The following is an 18887-nucleotide window of genomic DNA, read 5'->3' as shown; positions in this document are numbered from 1 at the left end:
TTGCTTTAGAAATTAAGACTGTAATTAATCTCTATTGTAATGTAAAGTGTATTCTGGCCTCTGATAGTAAGCAAGATAAAGGACATTTATGGAAAAAGTGGACTTAATTGAAAAGTTCTCGTTAAAATACGATGCTACTGTTTTTCAGTGACTGTAGTAAAAGTTCTGTGTCTGAAATGACACTGTTGAAGAGTTTAAGATTTCTTAACTTGAATCAGTCTTGATTGGACATGCATATGGGGAACTCAGCTCAAATTTAGATGCAAGTGAGGGAGGATTTTGAACAAATTGATTAAAAAAAAATCAGAAACAAACTGATTATATCCAAGAATTCTGAAGAGCCTTAAATATGAAATTACTGAATGAATGATGATATGTAGTCATTGGCAGTGATACCAAAGAAACAAGTGAGATACTAATTTTGAGAAGAGCTTCAAAACTAGTTCCAGAAACTACAGGTCAGTCAGTCTAGGTTCTGTGCCAGAAAAAATACCTGCAATTGTAATAACAAAGCAGATTTTTTAAATAAGAGAATAAACAAGATGGACAGAGAAAAATGACTTCCAGCAATATCCAGAAAAATGACTTTTTGCGCTTACTAAGGTATAGCAGTAACAAGCATTTTGCATAATTCTGTTTAAGACTGATGTTTTTTCTTTGCTATGTGTTTTTCCAACAAGCATTTTTGTCAGTTCTGCACTTTCATCTGTTATAGAGGATTTAGAGGTGACATTTGTGTATAACTTCAATATTTAAATCTGAAGGAGATAACTTCTTTGACAGGAACTTCTATTATTTTTTGTTGTTAGTATGTGCAGGATCAGAGAAATAAATGAAACCAACGATCTGCTTTGCTGAGGAGCTTGTTTCTGACTGATATCAAGTTAGATAACTTTAGTGTTATATCTCAGATAACTTGCTCAGAAGCTAAAAGCTGCTGCATTATTCTGTGAAGTTAATAATGAGCCCAGATCTGTGTTGCAGCAGCTCTGCTACTGCATCTTTCTGAATCATCTTCCTGTCTGTTTTACCTCTGTAATTTGTAGGCAGCATTCTGAATTTTCATGGTTTGTGAGTCTGCAGAGACTGAAAGGAAATAGCTCTTGGGATGTGTCCCTTTCACCACACTGCACACGTCTGTGCTATGGTCATCTGTTGGCACAAGGGAACACAAGCTGTGGCTGAAGTTTAGCCTTGAAGATACGCTGAAGATACGTTGTGCAAATGAAGGGCACAGATCTCATCCAGAGGTTAATGCCTTACCCTGGCAGCCCATAGACTGGAAAGTATGCCTGACTTCTGTTTTCTGGAGCACTGCACAAGTCTGATCCTTTGATGCCATTGGGATAGTCCAGAAGGATTTTGACCAAGCCAAGGCATAGTACTAATATGACCCAATCCCACCTATGCCTGCCTAAAATCTTCTGGAGGAAGGTGAACTGGGCATGTGAAGTGAGCAGGAAAACTGGCAGATCTCCTTCCAAGTGAGCATGAGCTTGCAGGGCCAGCCCCTGCTTTCTGCATTTGGTTTGAAGCTGAATGCAGGTCGGTGCCTGGGGTGCTGTGCATGGCTCCTCCCTCTGGCACCCTGTTTTCTTGGCCAGGAGGCATTTGTTCATCTGGGCAGGGAGTTCAGGCTTCTGTTGGCAGTGTGGCTCTGCCAAAGCCCTCTGGATTCAGTTGCATTCTAACAGTTCCCATGGCTTTTGGTTCAGGCCCAAAACATTTTCTTATTTCTCCCAATACTCTGTTGAACTTTGAATTTAATTCACTTGTTCATAATTTAAATGAGAAAATAAGTATAAAAGGATGTCTGTGAAACTATATTTGCTACATCTCTGTGGTCAGAGGGAACTGCATTTTAACTAATTCCACGATCCATGAAATATTAGATGGAAGGAATCAAATGGAATGGAAAGGACTGGAATTGAATTTCTCCTCTGCCTCCATTTGCAATTGCTAGGCGATAAGTAAACACTTAGGTGCAACTGATGTAATCTTGCAGTTTCAAATGCAAACACAAACAATGGATGAAGAAAGTAATGCAGAACAGTTGCCATAGTACCAGTGTTTAATCAATATGCATAACAGGGTAAACTAAATTGTTTGTTTAAAGTTCAATTTATTGTTGGTAGGCTACCTGTGAAATTACTGTGAAACCCCAGATAAAATTCCAGTAAATTCATCATCTCTCTCTCTCTCTCTTTTTTTTTTTTTTTTTTTTTTTTGTCTTCTTTCTTTCCTTGAATATACTTTTGTGCATGGTAACTCAGCCTAGCAATAGACATTTATCTTGAATGATCCCATTGGAAGATATGTAATACAGGTATAGTGGTATTTAAATTTAAAGCCAAAGGGAAGAAGAGCTCTCTTACTGTGTTAGTTAAAACATATTCTGCCTACACAGATGAAAGGTCACTATGAATATATTATGCAATATGTATCCGATTGTATACATTTTACAGATGTGAATGGATATAGAACATTAAAAATTAAGCCTAATTAAGGCTACTGTCACACTGCTATTTGTCCGGCTTCCCAGGGGTTGAAATAAGGTAAAATTATGCTAAGAATTATATAAAAATAGATTATGGATGCTTCAGTTTTGTGTTCAACCCTCCTGTTTTAGGTTCAATTTTTGGAAGAACTGACCTTTGGTAGCTGCAATGACTGAGCTCTGTTCGCTTTCCAGAGATGTGTGGCGTATCTTGGGTACAGCAAGGGAGGGCTTTGGTCTACATTGTCTGGTTATCCATGTTTATTGGTTTTACAGTTTTTCACCAATAAATATAAGAGAGTTGCAGTTTGTTCACTTCAAATTGTTACATGCATACATTAAAGAGAATATTCAGTATATGGAACTGAGAGCTGGAAAAAACTGAAGAGGTTCTTGCATTTAATTTTGGTCCCTTTTATATTGCTCTGGATACAGAAGAAGCCATGTACCTTAAATCTGAGATCATTAAATAGGAAAAGATTAGCAGAAGTCTAGCACAACCAGTCGGTCCACTAAAACAGCACAGCCCCAGAAGTCTGTTAAACTGAGTGACATTTGAGAGCGATTGCAGCACAAGATGACCAGTCTCTTTAATATCTGGAGAGCACTTTATGGTAAAATACATCTAGATCTGTGTCTTTAGCTTTGACCTGCATAAGTTAATACTGAAGTGGATGGTGTTTTTTTCAGTGTCTGATTTCTAAACTAGGTGAGGCTGGATTCTTGAAAGAGAGGCACTGTCCTTCACCTCTCAGCCATCTTCTGAAATCCCAGCTTTGATGAGTACTCTTTTTCATCCTTTCAGCAGCCTCTGCAAAAAGGTGGTAAATGGATAGCAGCTTGGTGGGTGTATCGGGACTGTCATTCATGCAGACAGAATGGTGTAAGAGATGACTGCGCTTGCTGGCCCTCTATACAAACTCTTTGGTTTCCTGCAGAGTAGTTTTTTGTTTGTTTGTTTGTTTGTTTTTTAAATTTAACTTGAGCAAATCAGTCCCATAGAGTAGACCCAATGATTTTTGGTAAAATGAAGTAGCTGTTTTTAGAGGGGAAAAGTATTCTCATCAATGCTAGCTGCATTTTCAGACAAACTGCTACGATATGGTAACATCCAGAAAAAAAGTGTACTAGAGTAACATATGCTTTGTAGCCTATAAATATCACAAAAGTCATGACTCTTGCCCTGAACAGTCTTTGTGCAATTGAATTTACAAATATATTTGTGGGACAGGCATTCTTGGATGTTTGTTTAAATAGTCTAGAGTAACTGCTGTGTTTGAAAGAACGGTCCCTGAAGTAGGCAGGACAATTCCTAATCTTGCTGTCATGGATGGGTTTTCTTGTGTGGCTTGTGAGTTCTGTTGGTGTAAGAGTGAAATGGAGGAAATTGACTGTTCTATTCATTAACAAATTAGTTGTTGGCCAGGCAACATTTTATCAGACATGTAGCTGAATCCCAACTGAGAAAATCTTTCAAAGGAGGGTGAAGATTTAAGCTTACGTTTTTATAGCCAGAATTGAAACCAGTTAGTTATCTGTGTAGGTGTTCCAACTGATGAATTTGATACGCTATCCCTGTGATGGTGGGAACAATAAGGAACAGGAAAGTGCCATAAAAACAGGTAGAAACATGGCTTTGGCTGAAAACACAAATAAGTAGTCATAATCAGAGTGAAGATTTACACCCAATATAATAATGTGTATACCGACTTCCAGACTAATGAAAATATTACAGAAAGTGTCATGTCTTAAGTATGTGTTAGCAGTTTCTGCTAACATAAGTAGACTGAGAATTGCATTTTTGTAATTCATACCAGATATTAATGGCTGAGAACTGGCATTGAGGACTGATATGCTCAAGCATATTACATCAGACTTCATCTGCACAAAGGAACTGGACTAGAAGGCTTCTGGAGGTGCCTTCCAACCCAATTCCAATAACTTGAAATAACCAAGTTATTATGCAGTGCTTTGCAAAAACTGGCAGAAACTCTGGCTGCCCTTTCTGGCACCATTTAGCAGGCAATGGCAGGAAGGGGGCACAGAGCACGTGCTGGGGCAGTGGAAGGAGTGCAATGGTGCAGGACTTCAGGGAACTCTCTCTCCTGGTGGCTAGCAATAGCTTATGAAGCTCCAGCAGGGCCTGCTGCAGAAGCATAGGCTGGGATCTCTGTCTGCTGGACTCAGCCAGGAATCCAGCTTCAAATTCTGTATGGCATGAGACTGACCTGCCACAGGTCAGAGGTTATTATTTGGGGCAGCTCTTGTGGGAGTTCTTGGAAGAGGCCTTCAGGTGTGGGCTCTGCTGGAACCTGTGCCTTGGTACTGGTACGCTGTTCAGCTCTGAGCGGCTGTACGCTGCATAGAAGTCACTTGTTTCTGATATGACTCTTCATGGGGCAACAAGATATTACTTTTACATAATCTAGTGGGCATTTATATGAAAAAATTCTGGACATGAATCGTCGAGACAGCATTTTGTGCAGCAAACTACTGGGTAATTTTTTTTAACTTCAGCAAAAATCTGTAACAAGTAGGCTGTCAGGAGGCTTTTATGACATCTGTATTGATTTCATTTCAGGTTTCTTGCAACCTACAATAGCCTTACAGACAAACACCTGGCTGGGTATTTCAGCAATACCAGGATAAGACGACATCTTCAGAGATCAGGACTGGTGAGATTGAAAAGTTTCCTTTTTTTGAGGAAAAAAAAAAAAAAAGAATTTGTGCTTATTTTAATATTGAAAAGTCAAAACACTGAGGTTCTGTTGTTTATTTGTTAGAGGTACATGTTGTTGTTGGTAAGAATTTGACCAGCTAGCCAAATACATGAAATGATGCTGTGCCAGGTCAAAAACATATGATCACACTGTGACTGAGGGCGGGTTTGTTCAGTCCAGATATTTCCCACTGTGTTATTTCCCAGTGTTGGTCGGCAAGATATCACAGGGCTGTGGATGGGGCTGTAGTGCATAAGTCTGATATCAGAACAGCAGAAAGACAGGTAATACCGAGCTCAGTGCTTAGCTCCATGTGCTGAGTGGTTTTAAAGACAGTAGTACAGATGAGGAAATACCGCTGCTGGTATTGAGCACATTTTGGGATGGCCAAGAGCCACCTGGGCTATGGAGATGCTGGCACATAGGTGGGTGATGGGTGGTGGTTCCACAGGGGCATGGCTGCTGCATGGCCTGCTGTGCTCCTGGCTGCCAGCTTAATGCTGGGAAGAAAAGTTTCAGCCTCTTGTTCCCTGTTGTCAGACCACAGCCAGCAGATGCCTCTGGTACCCTGACAGCATAGCAGCTGTAGGAAGTGGTGATTGAAAGTACCAGCAGGGAAACTGCAGAGACTTTGGCAAGTTGTGTGTTTGGTGCTGCCTTGGGCTGTGGGTTCCCCTTCAGTTTCCACCACCCAGTCCCTGACAGGATTGATGGGGATCCGTAGTTAGATGGTGGGAAAACCTCATGCCAAGGAGCACAGACTTGTGGAAGTGTAAAAAGTGTTCTGCTTGCACCTATAGCCTCCCCAGATATCACTATTTCCTTGCCCTTGGTAGCATAGTAGTGTAATGATATTGACAGGCTGAAAGATGTAAGTGGTGTTGCCTGTAGTTAATGTGGACGAACAAGGCACTCATTTTCTGTTTCTCTTCATGTGATGAATGAGATGATTCTGTCCAATTCACGACTCCTCTGTATTAAACGAAGAGATTATTGGACACAGGCGCTTACTTACAGTGGTAGGAAGAGATCACAGGAATAGATGACACGGCGCAGTGTATGTGTAGGATCAAACATTTCAGCTTGGAAAAAACATCATGTTTTCTTGTGAAAGAGAGAGGACTGGCACTTAAGCACTCCTAGGTGTGACTCTGTTTAGCAGAGGCAGATGCAACCCTTACAGTGTAGGAAGGCAAGTATTTAATTCCCCTCCACTGAGTTAGGTGACAGCACATGAAGAGTAAGATTGAGCCTCAGCTTTTAGGAAATGTGGCTGCTTCTCTCCTGCTCTCTTCATTCGGCTGACAGGGTCCATGGGGTGAGAGAAACTACAGTTCTGTGCTGGGGCGGTGAGTCCCAGCACCACAGCAGAAGCAGAGATGACGGCTAGTGATGAGAAAGTAATCCTCTTGCAAAATTATGCTCTGTGTAGAAATATATTTTATTCCGTCTTCTTTTTAGTTACATATTATTTGTTTATGGCAGATCTCAAGGAGTGGAAGAATAATACCTGAGAAAGAATACCGGCTAAATGCTATGAGGAGGGATCACCAGAAATATGTACAGGAGTGCCTGGCTCGGGCCATATTTCTTAAGGTCCTTGACATGGAGGTATGCATTTACTAGGAATGGGTAAGCCTTTTCAGATGCTTCCCCGCTGACAGCTAGTGGCTGTTATCTAGGACAATTTTTATGCTTGATGTAGCCTGTGTGAAGTCTCCACTGGCCTCTAGTCATTACCACAGAATCATAGAATGGTTTGGGTTGGAAGGCACCTTAAAGATCATCTAATTCTAACCCCCCTGCTATGGACAGGGATACCATACACTGCCATACACTGCCCAGCCTTGGGAGCACTTGTCATAGTGGCTCACTTACTGCACTTGGTAGTCACCTTATAAATGGGGCAAGAGGTTAAAGAAAGCATGTAGGGAAAGTTTTTTAGGAAACAGTAGCATAAGTTGCATGCATGGGAGAGATTAGAACCAGTAATTCTGCTGAGAGCTGATAGCTTTGGAGTCATTCCGTCAGATGATAAATCTGTGACACATTCTACGGGATGACAGCTTTATTAGTTAGTATACCTGAATCCACCTATTTCTTTTCGCACACGAGGGTAAAATTACTTAAAATAAATAGATTATAAGATGATATTCACAGGGCTAGTTTGTGTGAAAACTTTTCCAGTCAAACTAATAAAAAAATTGTTGCATATCTTATCTGAGTACTAAATTTGTGCACATTCCTGCTGTGTATCAAGGATGGAGTTAATCACTGCAGCTTTAAAAATGCTCAGTTGGACCCTTGCCAATGTTAAGATACACAGGTATAATGCAAGTGGATTGAGTCAATAGCAGTTTTATAATAGGATTCAATGAGGCTAATGACCAGGGAACAGGCAAGTGATAAACAGAACAGAAACAAGTGTTCTTGTATTCATTGATATCTCGTTATGTCTCTTAATGAGATTGTCTTTCTCTTACATTAATAGCGTCATCATCAGCTGGAAATAAAAAGGAAACTTGAAAATTCTATGAGGAAGGAGAGGGTTCTGCAGAAGAACAAGGTAAGGCTTGAGTGCTACGGAGTACTGGTGGGACATGGCAATTTGGCTTTGTTAAATAACAGCCAGAATGAGTTAGACCAGAGATTTAGTGAGCCAAGTGTCCTTTCTCTGATGTTTATGGGACAAGTACAAGAAACAGGCAAGCAGAAGATGATCCTGCCCCAGGTTACATCTCCTTCTTCTATCCAGCAATTCAGGAACTTCCGTGCATATTTCTGAGTCCTTTTGAATCTACTTCTGCAGTGTTCTCAGTTGTGGAATTTAATTAAGAGTTGTATGAAAAAACAACTCGTCTGTCCTTGCATTTCTGCACAATAATTCATTTATCAGCTTTCTGATAATTCTGTTTGATGCTCCATTGTTCTCAGTATGTAAAAGTTAATAACTGTTTCCCTTTTCCAAGGCATTGATGGTTTTACATACCTTTCTCATATTCCTTCTCAGTCTTCCAAGCTGAAGAGCCTCAGTCATTGAATGTTTCATACATGAGCCATTCCAGGCTTCTCATTACTGTTACCATTTTTTTAACCTTTTCTAGTTCTACTGTTTCTGGTTTGAAATGGCAAACCAGAACTGGATGAATAATTTAATGTAAGTGTTGTGGTTCTTCTAGTAATTCTAGCCACTATCTGCATTTGATTGTTGCTGAGCACTGAGATCATGTTATCAGTTGTTTGCCTATCCACGTGATATTTACTAGAAACAGCGTGTAAGTAATGAAGAGAGAGGTTTCAGAAGTCGTTACTTTGGTGTGATGTGAGTAAAGCTTGTTTCTGTGGTTTCAAAGCCATGAAATCCCACAGAAGTCAATGGTTGTTGTCCCCATGAAGTCATCTGAATGTTTAGGGGAAAAATTTTTCTCATTTTGGCTAAAATATCCTCAACATGTTATTTCTTCACTAGGAGCCTGCATACATTAAGAAGAATGTATTAAGAAGCTAGCTGCTTCTTTGAGCAGTTGAAAAACAATGTCAAGTCTTTTAGAATTTAAATAATACATTTATGAGCAATTCATCAAGAAAAGAAAAGAGATGTACTTGAAAAACACTAACTCCGGTAATTGCAAAGACCTCATTTACTTACAGAACTTCTGCTACTAGAAGATGGAAGCAGCATAGTTGTTGTAGGGAAGGAGTGTGACTAAGGCATTCTGTTAAGGGACTCTGCACTTGGATAATATTGTTACATAAACCAAAACTGCTTCTTTCAGTGAGAGATGTAAGGGAGATGCCTGTGGATACGTGATCTGTTTCTCTGCTGTGATGCCACATTGATACTCAAGAACCTGGCAGGAATTTGCAGTGCAATTTATTCTTTTCTCACACATTCAGTGATTGTCTAAGTAACTAATCTAAAAGGAAAGAAGAAAGACAGATAACTGAGAAAATGAGGATAAGAGACATAGCTCTCTATTTCCAGAAGTATAGTCAATCCACTGTGGAGCTTTTGAGAAAAAAAAGGTAGGAACGGGCAGCAGTCAGGGCAAGGAAGTGGCAGAGGCAAGCACATTTAAGAGAGACCTTCAACCAAACTAAAAATTGGGAGATGCACAGAAAAAAAGGCAGATGAACAGAATTTGGGAGGATCAGCAGCTGGTGAGGGCTGCAAAGAAATAGATCAGAGAAGGGAACAAGTATTTTCCCTCGTCCCTCTCTTGTTCTGTCCTTCTTCCCATGATTTCCTTCCTTCCTTAGCAGGCCATCCATTGGGATGCTAATTGTCTTAACTGTCCAATGAAAGACATGCAGAAGGCAAGCTCAAACATGCTGTTTGATACCTCGGATACATTCATTTTCATTCTTTTAGGTGGAACGATCCAGAAGATCAGTGGAAGGTGCTAGCCCTGTGCACTCCCTACATCCACCAGTTGGTCCCAGAAGTCATTATGGACTGCATCCTGTAGTGGCTGGAGAACCAGCTAGTCATTCACAAATGGTGAGTTTCATCAAGTGCTTCATATGCTATATTAGCACACATAACAAAAAGTGTGCACATGTACCTATGACGTCTGTGCTTAGCCTAGACCACTGATGGTCTGCAGACTGGTTGTTGCAGACTAGAGTCTCATTCTGCATCACTTGTATTTGGTTTCCTGTTTGCAGGATTCTGTCACTAAAAGAGAAATCTGGGGAAGCCAGTGTTGCAGGAATGGCTCATTACAATACATAAAATTAATTTTGCTTTGAGATAAATCTGCTTTAATCTTTGCCTTTTATCTGCCGTGTCACTCAAGGTTGGGTATATATCAGTAGAGTAAATATGGTCAATAAATACTGTGACTGTAGGCAAATTTGCACATGTTGTAAAATCCTGAAAACAATGGAGGTCTTTTAGAAAAAGGAATTGAAGGGATGAAATAAGATGATGATTCATTCCAGAAATCTTTGCTTTGGAGCTCTGACTCAGAAGCCTCTTATTCTCTGTTAACATGTAGAGAAGGAATGTTAATATACTCTTGAAATACAGTGACTCCAGAGTCTAAGGTCAATGGCCAAATATACATGTATAGTACAGTTCTAACTGGTTCTTCATTTCAATAATGATAACTTGTGCAGACTGAAAAGAGACTTTCAATCCTGAATGAACTTCTCTTCATCCCATACAGAGGGCACCTGGACTTGCAGATTATAGTGGTGGACATCCTTCTTATCAACACCGATTCAAAGAGTCTTCTTTTTTTAAGATAGTGAGTTAAACCTTTTTCTTTTTTTTTAATTTTGATTTTAACATTTTAACTTGATATTCTGAAGGGTATAAAAGAGAAGGATGAAATAAATAAAAGTCAGAAAAATGATGAGTATTGAACAAAAATAGACATGATTTTACTATGAATTCTCTGTGTCCATGTACTCAAGTCAGCAAAATAGAGCATATTGCTACGGTTTTTATGAGTTCATTATGTTTGTTTCAATGTTAGACCATGAATGGACAGTAACAAAGGCTAGATTTATGGCCAAGGGTTATTTTGGAAGTTCCAGTTTTTGGATGCTCAGTTAGAGATCCCTAAAAGAGTGTTGCTCTTCAGAAACAGAAGGTACTAGAAAATAAATTTGCTGAAGGTACCTGAGCTCCACTCATCACTTCTGATTATCTTGATCAGTGCTATATTTTTTTCTGTATGGTACTGTTCTGCACTAGAAACTAAACACTGAGATTTTCTAGCTGTTTTCTTTTTCCTTTTCCAGACTTCCTGTCGACCACATACAGCTCCAGGAAATATGCAACACCCACTTCGACTCCAGCCACTTCACAGCAGTGCTGTAGTAGGGTCTGTTCCAAAGACTTCAGGCTCTAAACAAAAGTGCCATATGCTTGAAAATGATCAGCAGTTAGCTAGTGGGGTGAGGCCATATTTCATTCTGAAAATAATATATCTTAGTGACAGTTTTGTAATATTGCTAAATACTGTAGTTCCCAGAACTATATATTTAGTATAGATAATATGCCTATCGAATGTTTAGCAGCTTTCACTAAACTCTCTTAACCTACCCTTAATTTTCAAGACATTATTTTAATGGTTTAATACCTGGTCACAGCCAGGAAAAATATGATGACTTCTCTTTCATAATGTAAGATCTGTTATGTAGAGAAAAAGGCAGGCACGCAGTTAACACTGATAACTCAGGAATATTTCCCCACAGTCTTCATTTTCATTTCATCAAAGTTTTCATTTTCATCTACAATTGTGAAGTAGCAAAAACCTTTCTTTTTTTTTTGTACCATTTGTCCTAGTAAGCCCCGTTAGTGGGGACAGAGAGCAAGAACTCTTTAGAGTAACAAAACAGTCTTCAAATGTACACAGTTACTCCCAGGTGAGATTTGGATTTGTATTCTGTCCTAGAAAACCATTATGTAACTGGCTTGTGTTAGGAGTTCCTTGGGACTGGGAGATTTTGGAATGGGACTGTGATCTGCTACCACTGACTGTTAAATTTTTTTTCAGGGGGAGAAGACTGAGTTAAGACTTCTGAACTCAATGGAATATGTGACTGGTAAATCCCCATATCGACTTCCTGTTATTAACAATTACGTGATGCCAGTGCCACCTCCCCCTCTACAAAAAGGAGACAAGAGTGTAAAGGCAACAAGAAATGGGATGCCCAGAGGGAGACGATTTCGCCCCCCCCCCACACCAAATGGCTTAGAGCAACTTTTAACAAAGGTAAGTTGTCTCTTTCTACTTCTCTAAGTACAGGTATATTACCGTCCTCACTGATACATTCAGAACTTCAGGGGGATTTATGAAGCACCCCGAGTGTATGAAAACTTTGTCTGTTACACTAGATCTCCAGCCAGGAATGCCTCCTGGAAGTGAAGTTACAGGAACACAGGATTGGAACGGACTATATGGGTCATTAAAGCTGGTCTCTCCAATCTCAGGCCATTCAATGCAGTGGATTTTCAGTCTGAAATCTTTCCTTGCCCTTCTGTATGCTACAAAGCACGTTTCAGCTTAAGCAGCTCAAGGACTGTCCTAAAAGAGTGAAAGGTTCAGGTTTATGCGGCATGTGTATCATCATTGTGCTCTCATTTTGTTATTGTTGGAAGCTAAGTGCATTTTTATGTATTTTCTGCTGCAGAATTCTGGAGGATTACCTAAGCCCTCATTACGCAGCAATGCATCTATTACCATGATCTTTCTAGGAAAAAGTGTGCATTTATCTCATGATGATGCTGATTATAAAGATGAAGTCAAAGTCTGTCAACAGCACTGTGGAGGAGAAAACCTTTGTGTCTTCAAAGGCAAGCTTTTGGAAGGAGGTAAGGATAAAGAGTGGAAGAGTTCATTTTGACTCTGGCAACATCTTTTTGGCTAAAATACTGATGTGATATCAAAATGATTTCAACTGATCTCAGTCAAGATATGTGCATCCAAGGATTTTTCACCATCTGCCTTCAAAGAGAAATCTGGATCTACAGTTCCGTAATTGAAATTGAGGTTGCAATTACTTTTGGAAATTATGTTAGAAGGAGTTTAGAGAACTGATTTATCAAAATACTGTTAGATTAGATTAATTTTATATAGAGATGTATGATTAATAAAATAGTTTTAGCTGTAAACTGTCCATAAATGCTATCTTTTTTTGACTTGCTATGATATATCAATGCATGTTTATTATTCCAGAAAGAAAAGTACCTAGCGAGAGCCCAGTTTCCATCTCTTTTATACGAATGTGACTCCATCGATATCTCAAGGGTTACTCACACTGGTTTATCTCGTCAGTAAAAGTCAAACTATGTTCTGGAAAATTAGGAAGAGGAAATGACTGGGAGATTTTCACTTGTGAGAAAGAGAGCTGTACCCCTCATTCCAGCTCACAGAACCCACTGTGTCTGCATTTGCATTTTTACTGGATATGAGAAGATGGTGCAGAGATTCCTGCACTTCAGTCTGTCCACTGGCGTTGTGGATGCATTGCAGTGTGCCCACAGATCTGATTTAAAGATACTCATTGCAGCTTTGTCCCAGCTGTGCAAGAAGGTGTCCTTTGTGTGTCCTCCTGTTCTGTGCTACATTCATTCCTCTTAGGGAACCTGCTGGGGTAGTGTGGCTTTCTCCCTACTTTTGTGTGCTCAGTTTACTTTGGAAGGATAGCATGAATTGTAATTAAAGGCACTACAAATAAGTCTCTCTTGGAAGGGAGCTGGGTAGGAGCCTCAGTGCTCTTAAAGTTTGTATGCCTAACAGTGCCCTTGCAGAGTAGCTTGAAAAAACTCCAGAAACAGTAGCTTTCAGCTGCTTAGTGTTGCTATGAGTAAGATCATATCACTTCAGGCCCAGAGCCACTAATATGTGTGGCAAAGTCATTTTTTTTGAGATGAGAGTCTCTGGTTTCTATTCATGCTGTAGCAGCAAGTGGCTAAACTGGCGATGTATTAGCTTGTTGCAGGTGTGTCCATCCTGGTACTTCTGGGGTGGAAAGAGATGGGTTGGAAAGAGATAAGACTGTTGTGTTTGGAGGAGAGTAGAGTTTTACCAACTAATACAGCTGAGAATGGAAGAACCCGACCTCAGAGGGCTGGATGCTCTGGCAATGATGTAGATGAGATGCAAGAAATGCAGTGGGCTGACCATAAAGCATAACCTTTTTCTTTGAACTCTTTCATTTCTGTGGTTTCAGAGACCTTCCAGTTTGTCTCAAAGAGGCACCATGGTTTCCCATTCAGTCTCACCTTTTTTCTCAATGGGATGCAAGTGGACAGGTTGAGCTCTTGCTGTGAGTACAAACATCAGAAGCGTTCCAGGCTGGGAGGCAGACATGGATACTTTGGGTTTCTTAACGTGGAAGGAGCATCTCCTTGCTATAGGTATGGAGTCACATGCATTTTTTTCACAGGGTCTTAGCAGCCCAATTTTTAGAGTATTTATCACTTGTTTCCTCTTTTTAAATCTTTCTGGCATTCCACAGCTCTGTAGAACCTGGTCAGTTTCTGAGTACCCCTTGCAACGTGCATAATTAAGCTTACCCTTCAAACTCTTACGTTCAAGGATGTCATCAAAGTCAGCTGACTTTTGTGCTGCCTCTTCAAACACTGTGGAATTCACATAGCAAAGGTCAACATTTGCATCATATCACTTCATCTGTCAGCTTGTCATGAAGGTATTCAGTGCTTCATCAACAGCAGAGTTTGGAGGAATAGGCGTGGAGTGGTATAAGCATGTCACCTTCATGTTTCTGGTGGAAGCGATAGGGAATATCAAGACTGCTGTTTAGTAAGTTGTAGTCTTTGGGGTTTTCTTTGTGACTGTGATAAAAAGATCATTTATTATCAAACAGCTCTGCCTCTAAAGTGTAATTGTGCTGTAATACTCCTGGCTGCAGAATATGGCAGTATTGAATGTTAGCCATGTTCTGAAAACAAATCTGTGCAGAGAAGAGTTCCATTCTCTTGGTACAGAGGTTGGTGCTGTGAGCAACAACTGTAGTTTTGCCAAGAAGCTTTAATTTTAGCATAATCTTCCTTAAACTAAAATAGGTTAGATGTAGACTAGACATTAGGAGAAAATTCTTCACTCTAAGGATAGTGAGGCATTGGAATATGTTGCCAAGAGTTGTGGATGCCCCATCCATGACAGAGTGAAGCAAAACAATTCAAGGCATTCAAGGTCAGGCTCGATGGGGCCTTGGCCAACCTAATCTAGTAGGTGGCATCCCTGCCTACGGCAGGGGAGCTGGAGTTAGAAGATCTTTAAGGTCCCTTTCAACCCAAGCCATTGTATGATTCTATGACTGAGTATCTCAAAGGTCCCTGAAAAATACCAGGAATAATTAAAGTCTCTTCTTAGAAATTGGCACATTTACATTTTATGCCTGCAAAACTAAAAGATTTCTAGACTTCTTGGTGATGGGATATTCACAGTAGTTTGTAAACAGCTGTAATGTGAGAGGAATTACATTTAAACTTTAGATATGAAAAGCATTTTGGGTGGAGGAAACGTTTTTAAGACATAGTTGTCTATGAAGAAAATACAATTATCCACAGAGACTTAAGATTAGTTAGAGTGAAATTCCCAGTTTCAGTTTCACTCTGCCTGTAGATTTGAATCAACTTATTCCATGCAGCACAATGTCCTCACACTCATAGGTGGTGTAGAGTTGTTCATTATGTCTGCAAGTAATGCTAAATTAGGAGTAGGAACTCTGGTCTCTTACGTGTTTCTCCTAACCATAAGAAAGGGAATTTGGCACTCCTTTTATATGAGAGGAGGAGTCTCAACAAGTCATTCAAAGCATTTTGTTTTTCATACGTTTGGATTTCTCTTAGATAAAAAACAGAACAGAATTTTTAATAATCCAAATTCAATACCCCTGACCCAGCAAGCAAATTAAAAAATGTTATATTCATAAAACCTGTATTACTGCTTTACTTGTTGATAATGCAGGATCTGTATCCAGCACACCTCTGACTTGGAGCTTGCCTGCCTTTCACAGTGATTATGTCTTTGCAGATCATGCTTGGTGTAGCTTGAAGTTAATGAACCCTTTTGATAATTTTGACTCTAAACTGCTTATCCTTCAGTTGTCACCTTTAAGTGTAGATAGCCTTACTGTCCTTCAAGGGAGAATTGCATCTGTGTCTGTGGAGCACTTGAGGATTTTAGGGTGCTTCTCAAAGCCAGTTGTTATTAGTATCCTTGTTGTCTGAGAGGTGAAATGGAGGCAGATACGCGCCTGATCTCACAACTGGTAATGAGCTGGAGAGCTCACTGTCTACTGTTTTTCCATTGTTCACTGACAGAAAAATGCCATGCTTTCCAATTCTCCTTTTTTTTTTTTTGTAGGTGCATTATTGCAATGGGTCTGGACAAAAAGCCATCCCCTCCCAAGAGAAAGATTGAGAAGGACTATGAGGAAAAGCAAGTGGGTTCCTGGAAAGGTGGAGCACACAGTGAGCCAAGTGATAGCAGTGTTGAGCAGAAATCAAGCAAAGATTTGGTGTTAGTCATCTTACCAGGTCATGAAGCAAGTATGGAAACCATTGAAGAGAAAATGGAGACCGGACAGGAGCATAGAGGAGAAGAAAGGAAAAAACTATTAAATCATGAGACAGAAGATAGTCAGGAAGACACTGGTAAAAATGGTACGGTATTCCAAAACACAAGCAGGGGATGAAAAATAGGAGAGGGTAATTCTGGAGAGGGTGTGGGGCTGCGGGCCTCTAGCTCACTTGGTGGTATCCGCTCTTAGGATAGCTCATGTGTGAGAAAAATGGTGAGGATGGTGAAGTTATCAGTGGCTGATAGCTGGGAGGAACACATAGCAGCAAAATGACTGCAAGATTGAGAGCTAGGTGAAATACCTCAGTCTTCTCTCTTTGTTGCCAGCAGCAGCAAGATGCTCTGTTCATGTGAAGCTCTTCCCCTTCTCCATCACACAGCCCCAAGCACCATGTACCTGCCAACCACCACTAACCTCCAGCTTCCTCACTCTTCTGAACATTCGTTCCCTCTGTCCCTGGCCTCCCAGCTCACCCTTCTTGCCTCCTCTGCTCTGACCCTGCTGTGATGATCATCCTTTCCCTTTACCTAGCACTCCCATTGACAGCTGTACCTGGCTGACTTTGCCCCTTTTGATTGAGTTGCACCTGGTTTCTATTGACAGAGATTTAAAAACAAAGACCAGAGAGAGGCTGCCCTTGCTCTAAGTTTGCCCAAGGGATGTTTCATTTGGTGGACAAAGATGATATTTGTGGTATGAAAATAATTGAAAATAATGGTATAAAAATGATGTGTAGCAGCTCAAACTTCATGCTGAGAATGTGGCATTTCCCAGTGCCACCTCAGGCCAGTCTCATCACCAGTCTGTGTACACCTCTGCCTGCCCCTAAAGGAAGAGAGAGCTAGCTCTGCCTGTTCTTTCACTCACTCCTTGTTAAAATGCCTTTTTCAGAGTAAGTGTTACTCAGAGAAAGATTTTCATTTTTATTTCCTAATCCTATTTTTACTTTCATAATTCTGCAGTGCTACTGCACAGCTTCCTTGTTAGTCCTTGTGGATGTGCTTTTGTGATTAATCAAGCCTTTTTCCTTCCAGGGTGGTAGGCATCTTTCTGACAGTTACCTAAAGAGGCCTTGTTTCCAACAATGCAGTTGGAAACTCAATAGATTTTTAATACAGAAAATAAATATAATTATTCCCTTAATCTGTGTTGTCTGGGTAATTGTTTATTTGCTTAATTGCTTCTGCATCAGATAATCGTCACTTCTGCCCGTGGCATTCTGTCACTTCAGGACTTTAAAAGCATTGATGAAAAGAAAAAAGAAGTGAGCAATTATGGTAAAAGGTGAGAAATAATGGCCAAGAGGGACAGCTGGTGTGTCAGCAGTGACAATTCTCCATCACGATGTAGGTGTGTTGCTTCTCTGCAGCATGTGCAGTGAGCTAGTGGTAGCAGTGGAATTACTGAATTTTAAATGGAAATCATGGACATCACTATTCTTTCTGGTGACTGGGATTTAAAATAGTGCACTCCTGGCTGGAAAGGAAAGGCTGCTTTAATGCATATGCATGAAGACAGCTTTTACCTCTAGAGCTGAGCAAAGTTATCTATCTTATGTTATGTGTCAGGCTAGTAGCCTAGAAAAAAATCCAGACCCTGTTAATGTAAAGATAGTAATTCTGCTGTAAGCGTCATTTGTACTAGGATTTCATCTGGGAACTAAATGAGCAAATTAGAATAGTGTGATAGCAGAATGTTCCTCTGCAGCACCCTTTGCCTGGATTTAATTAATTAACTCAGTTTGTAAGGCAATTCTTTGTTAATTAGCTGTGTCATTTATCTTACTTTGTTCCACCATATATTATCTTTCTACACTTTTTTCTATTGCTTCTATTTTTTTATCATTGCAATGAGTTTTTCTGCTGTAATAAGAGAGTGTCTTGCATTTTATTTTTGAGTTTGCCTGTTAATTCTTGTAGTCCTCTCAATGGCTAACTTTTTTTTTTTAATTTACTTTGTTTTTAATGTATTAATCATACTTTGTACATCATTCAGTAGCTTTATTGCATTTGTGCTACTCTATCTATGAAGTATGTGATGCTTTTTTACAATAATGTGCTCTTACTATTCCTGTCTGTGGTTTTAGATTCTCTCATGACTTTTACGAGTGAACAAATGAAAAGGGAAAAGGAAATTAATGAAGTTAACCTTTGTCTGCTGAAAAAGAACTTTAGTAGTTGTGAATTCCATTTCCTGTCTCACAGTATGATTCTTTTATTTTAGACTATGATGAAGATTTTGAAGCAGAAGAAGTTAATGAAGAAGGACAGACTAGTGATCAAAGAAATGGAATGTCAAAGTCATCCCCAGATGATGAAAAACATAATTTAGACTATGAAAAGGAGAGTGAAAACTCATCACAGAAGGCACTGCAGGCCTCTGTCAGTGAGAGAGATGAAAGTGATGGATATTCTGACAGTGACTTGGAGGATGACAAACAAGGTTAGTATTTTTATAATGAGGCTTAGAGATGTTGACCTGATGCATGTTTTATATGTTGTGCATGTCCAGTAATGTATGTTGAGTCTGCATAGAAAAGATCATTTAGTGCCTACTGAACTGGTAAAAGATAGCTATCTTACCTGTGTTCTTACCAGTTCCAC

The 18887-nt window shown here is 39.9% G+C and overlaps 1 protein-coding gene across 3 annotated transcripts in view; it reads left to right on the top strand.

The window, feature by feature from the left end:
- ERICH3 (glutamate rich 3) overlaps nucleotides 1–18887 on the top strand; it is a 35644-nt gene that overhangs the window by 6908 nt on the left and 9849 nt on the right. For all 3 annotated transcript variants that reach the window (XM_072042091.1, XM_027463722.3, XM_072042092.1), the window contains exons 2-12: nucleotides 5079–5172; nucleotides 6703–6828; nucleotides 7709–7783; nucleotides 9590–9718; nucleotides 10389–10469; nucleotides 10969–11124; nucleotides 11727–11945; nucleotides 12364–12544; nucleotides 13906–14092; nucleotides 16068–16366; nucleotides 18508–18726. In XM_072042091.1, the coding sequence (XP_071898192.1) occupies nucleotides 6754–6828; nucleotides 7709–7783; nucleotides 9590–9718; nucleotides 10389–10469; nucleotides 10969–11124; nucleotides 11727–11945; nucleotides 12364–12544; nucleotides 13906–14092; nucleotides 16068–16366; nucleotides 18508–18726 (1621 nt within the window). In that variant the 5' untranslated portion in view covers nucleotides 5079–5172; nucleotides 6703–6753. The remainder of the gene's footprint in view (nucleotides 1–5078; nucleotides 5173–6702; nucleotides 6829–7708; nucleotides 7784–9589; nucleotides 9719–10388; nucleotides 10470–10968; nucleotides 11125–11726; nucleotides 11946–12363; nucleotides 12545–13905; nucleotides 14093–16067; nucleotides 16367–18507; nucleotides 18727–18887) is intronic.

Source organism: Anas platyrhynchos, chromosome 8 (assembly GCF_047663525.1).
Source record: "Anas platyrhynchos isolate ZD024472 breed Pekin duck chromosome 8, IASCAAS_PekinDuck_T2T, whole genome shotgun sequence".
NCBI lineage: Eukaryota > Metazoa > Chordata > Aves > Anseriformes > Anatidae > Anas > Anas platyrhynchos.
This window is presented reverse-complemented; position numbering and strand designations above follow the sequence as displayed.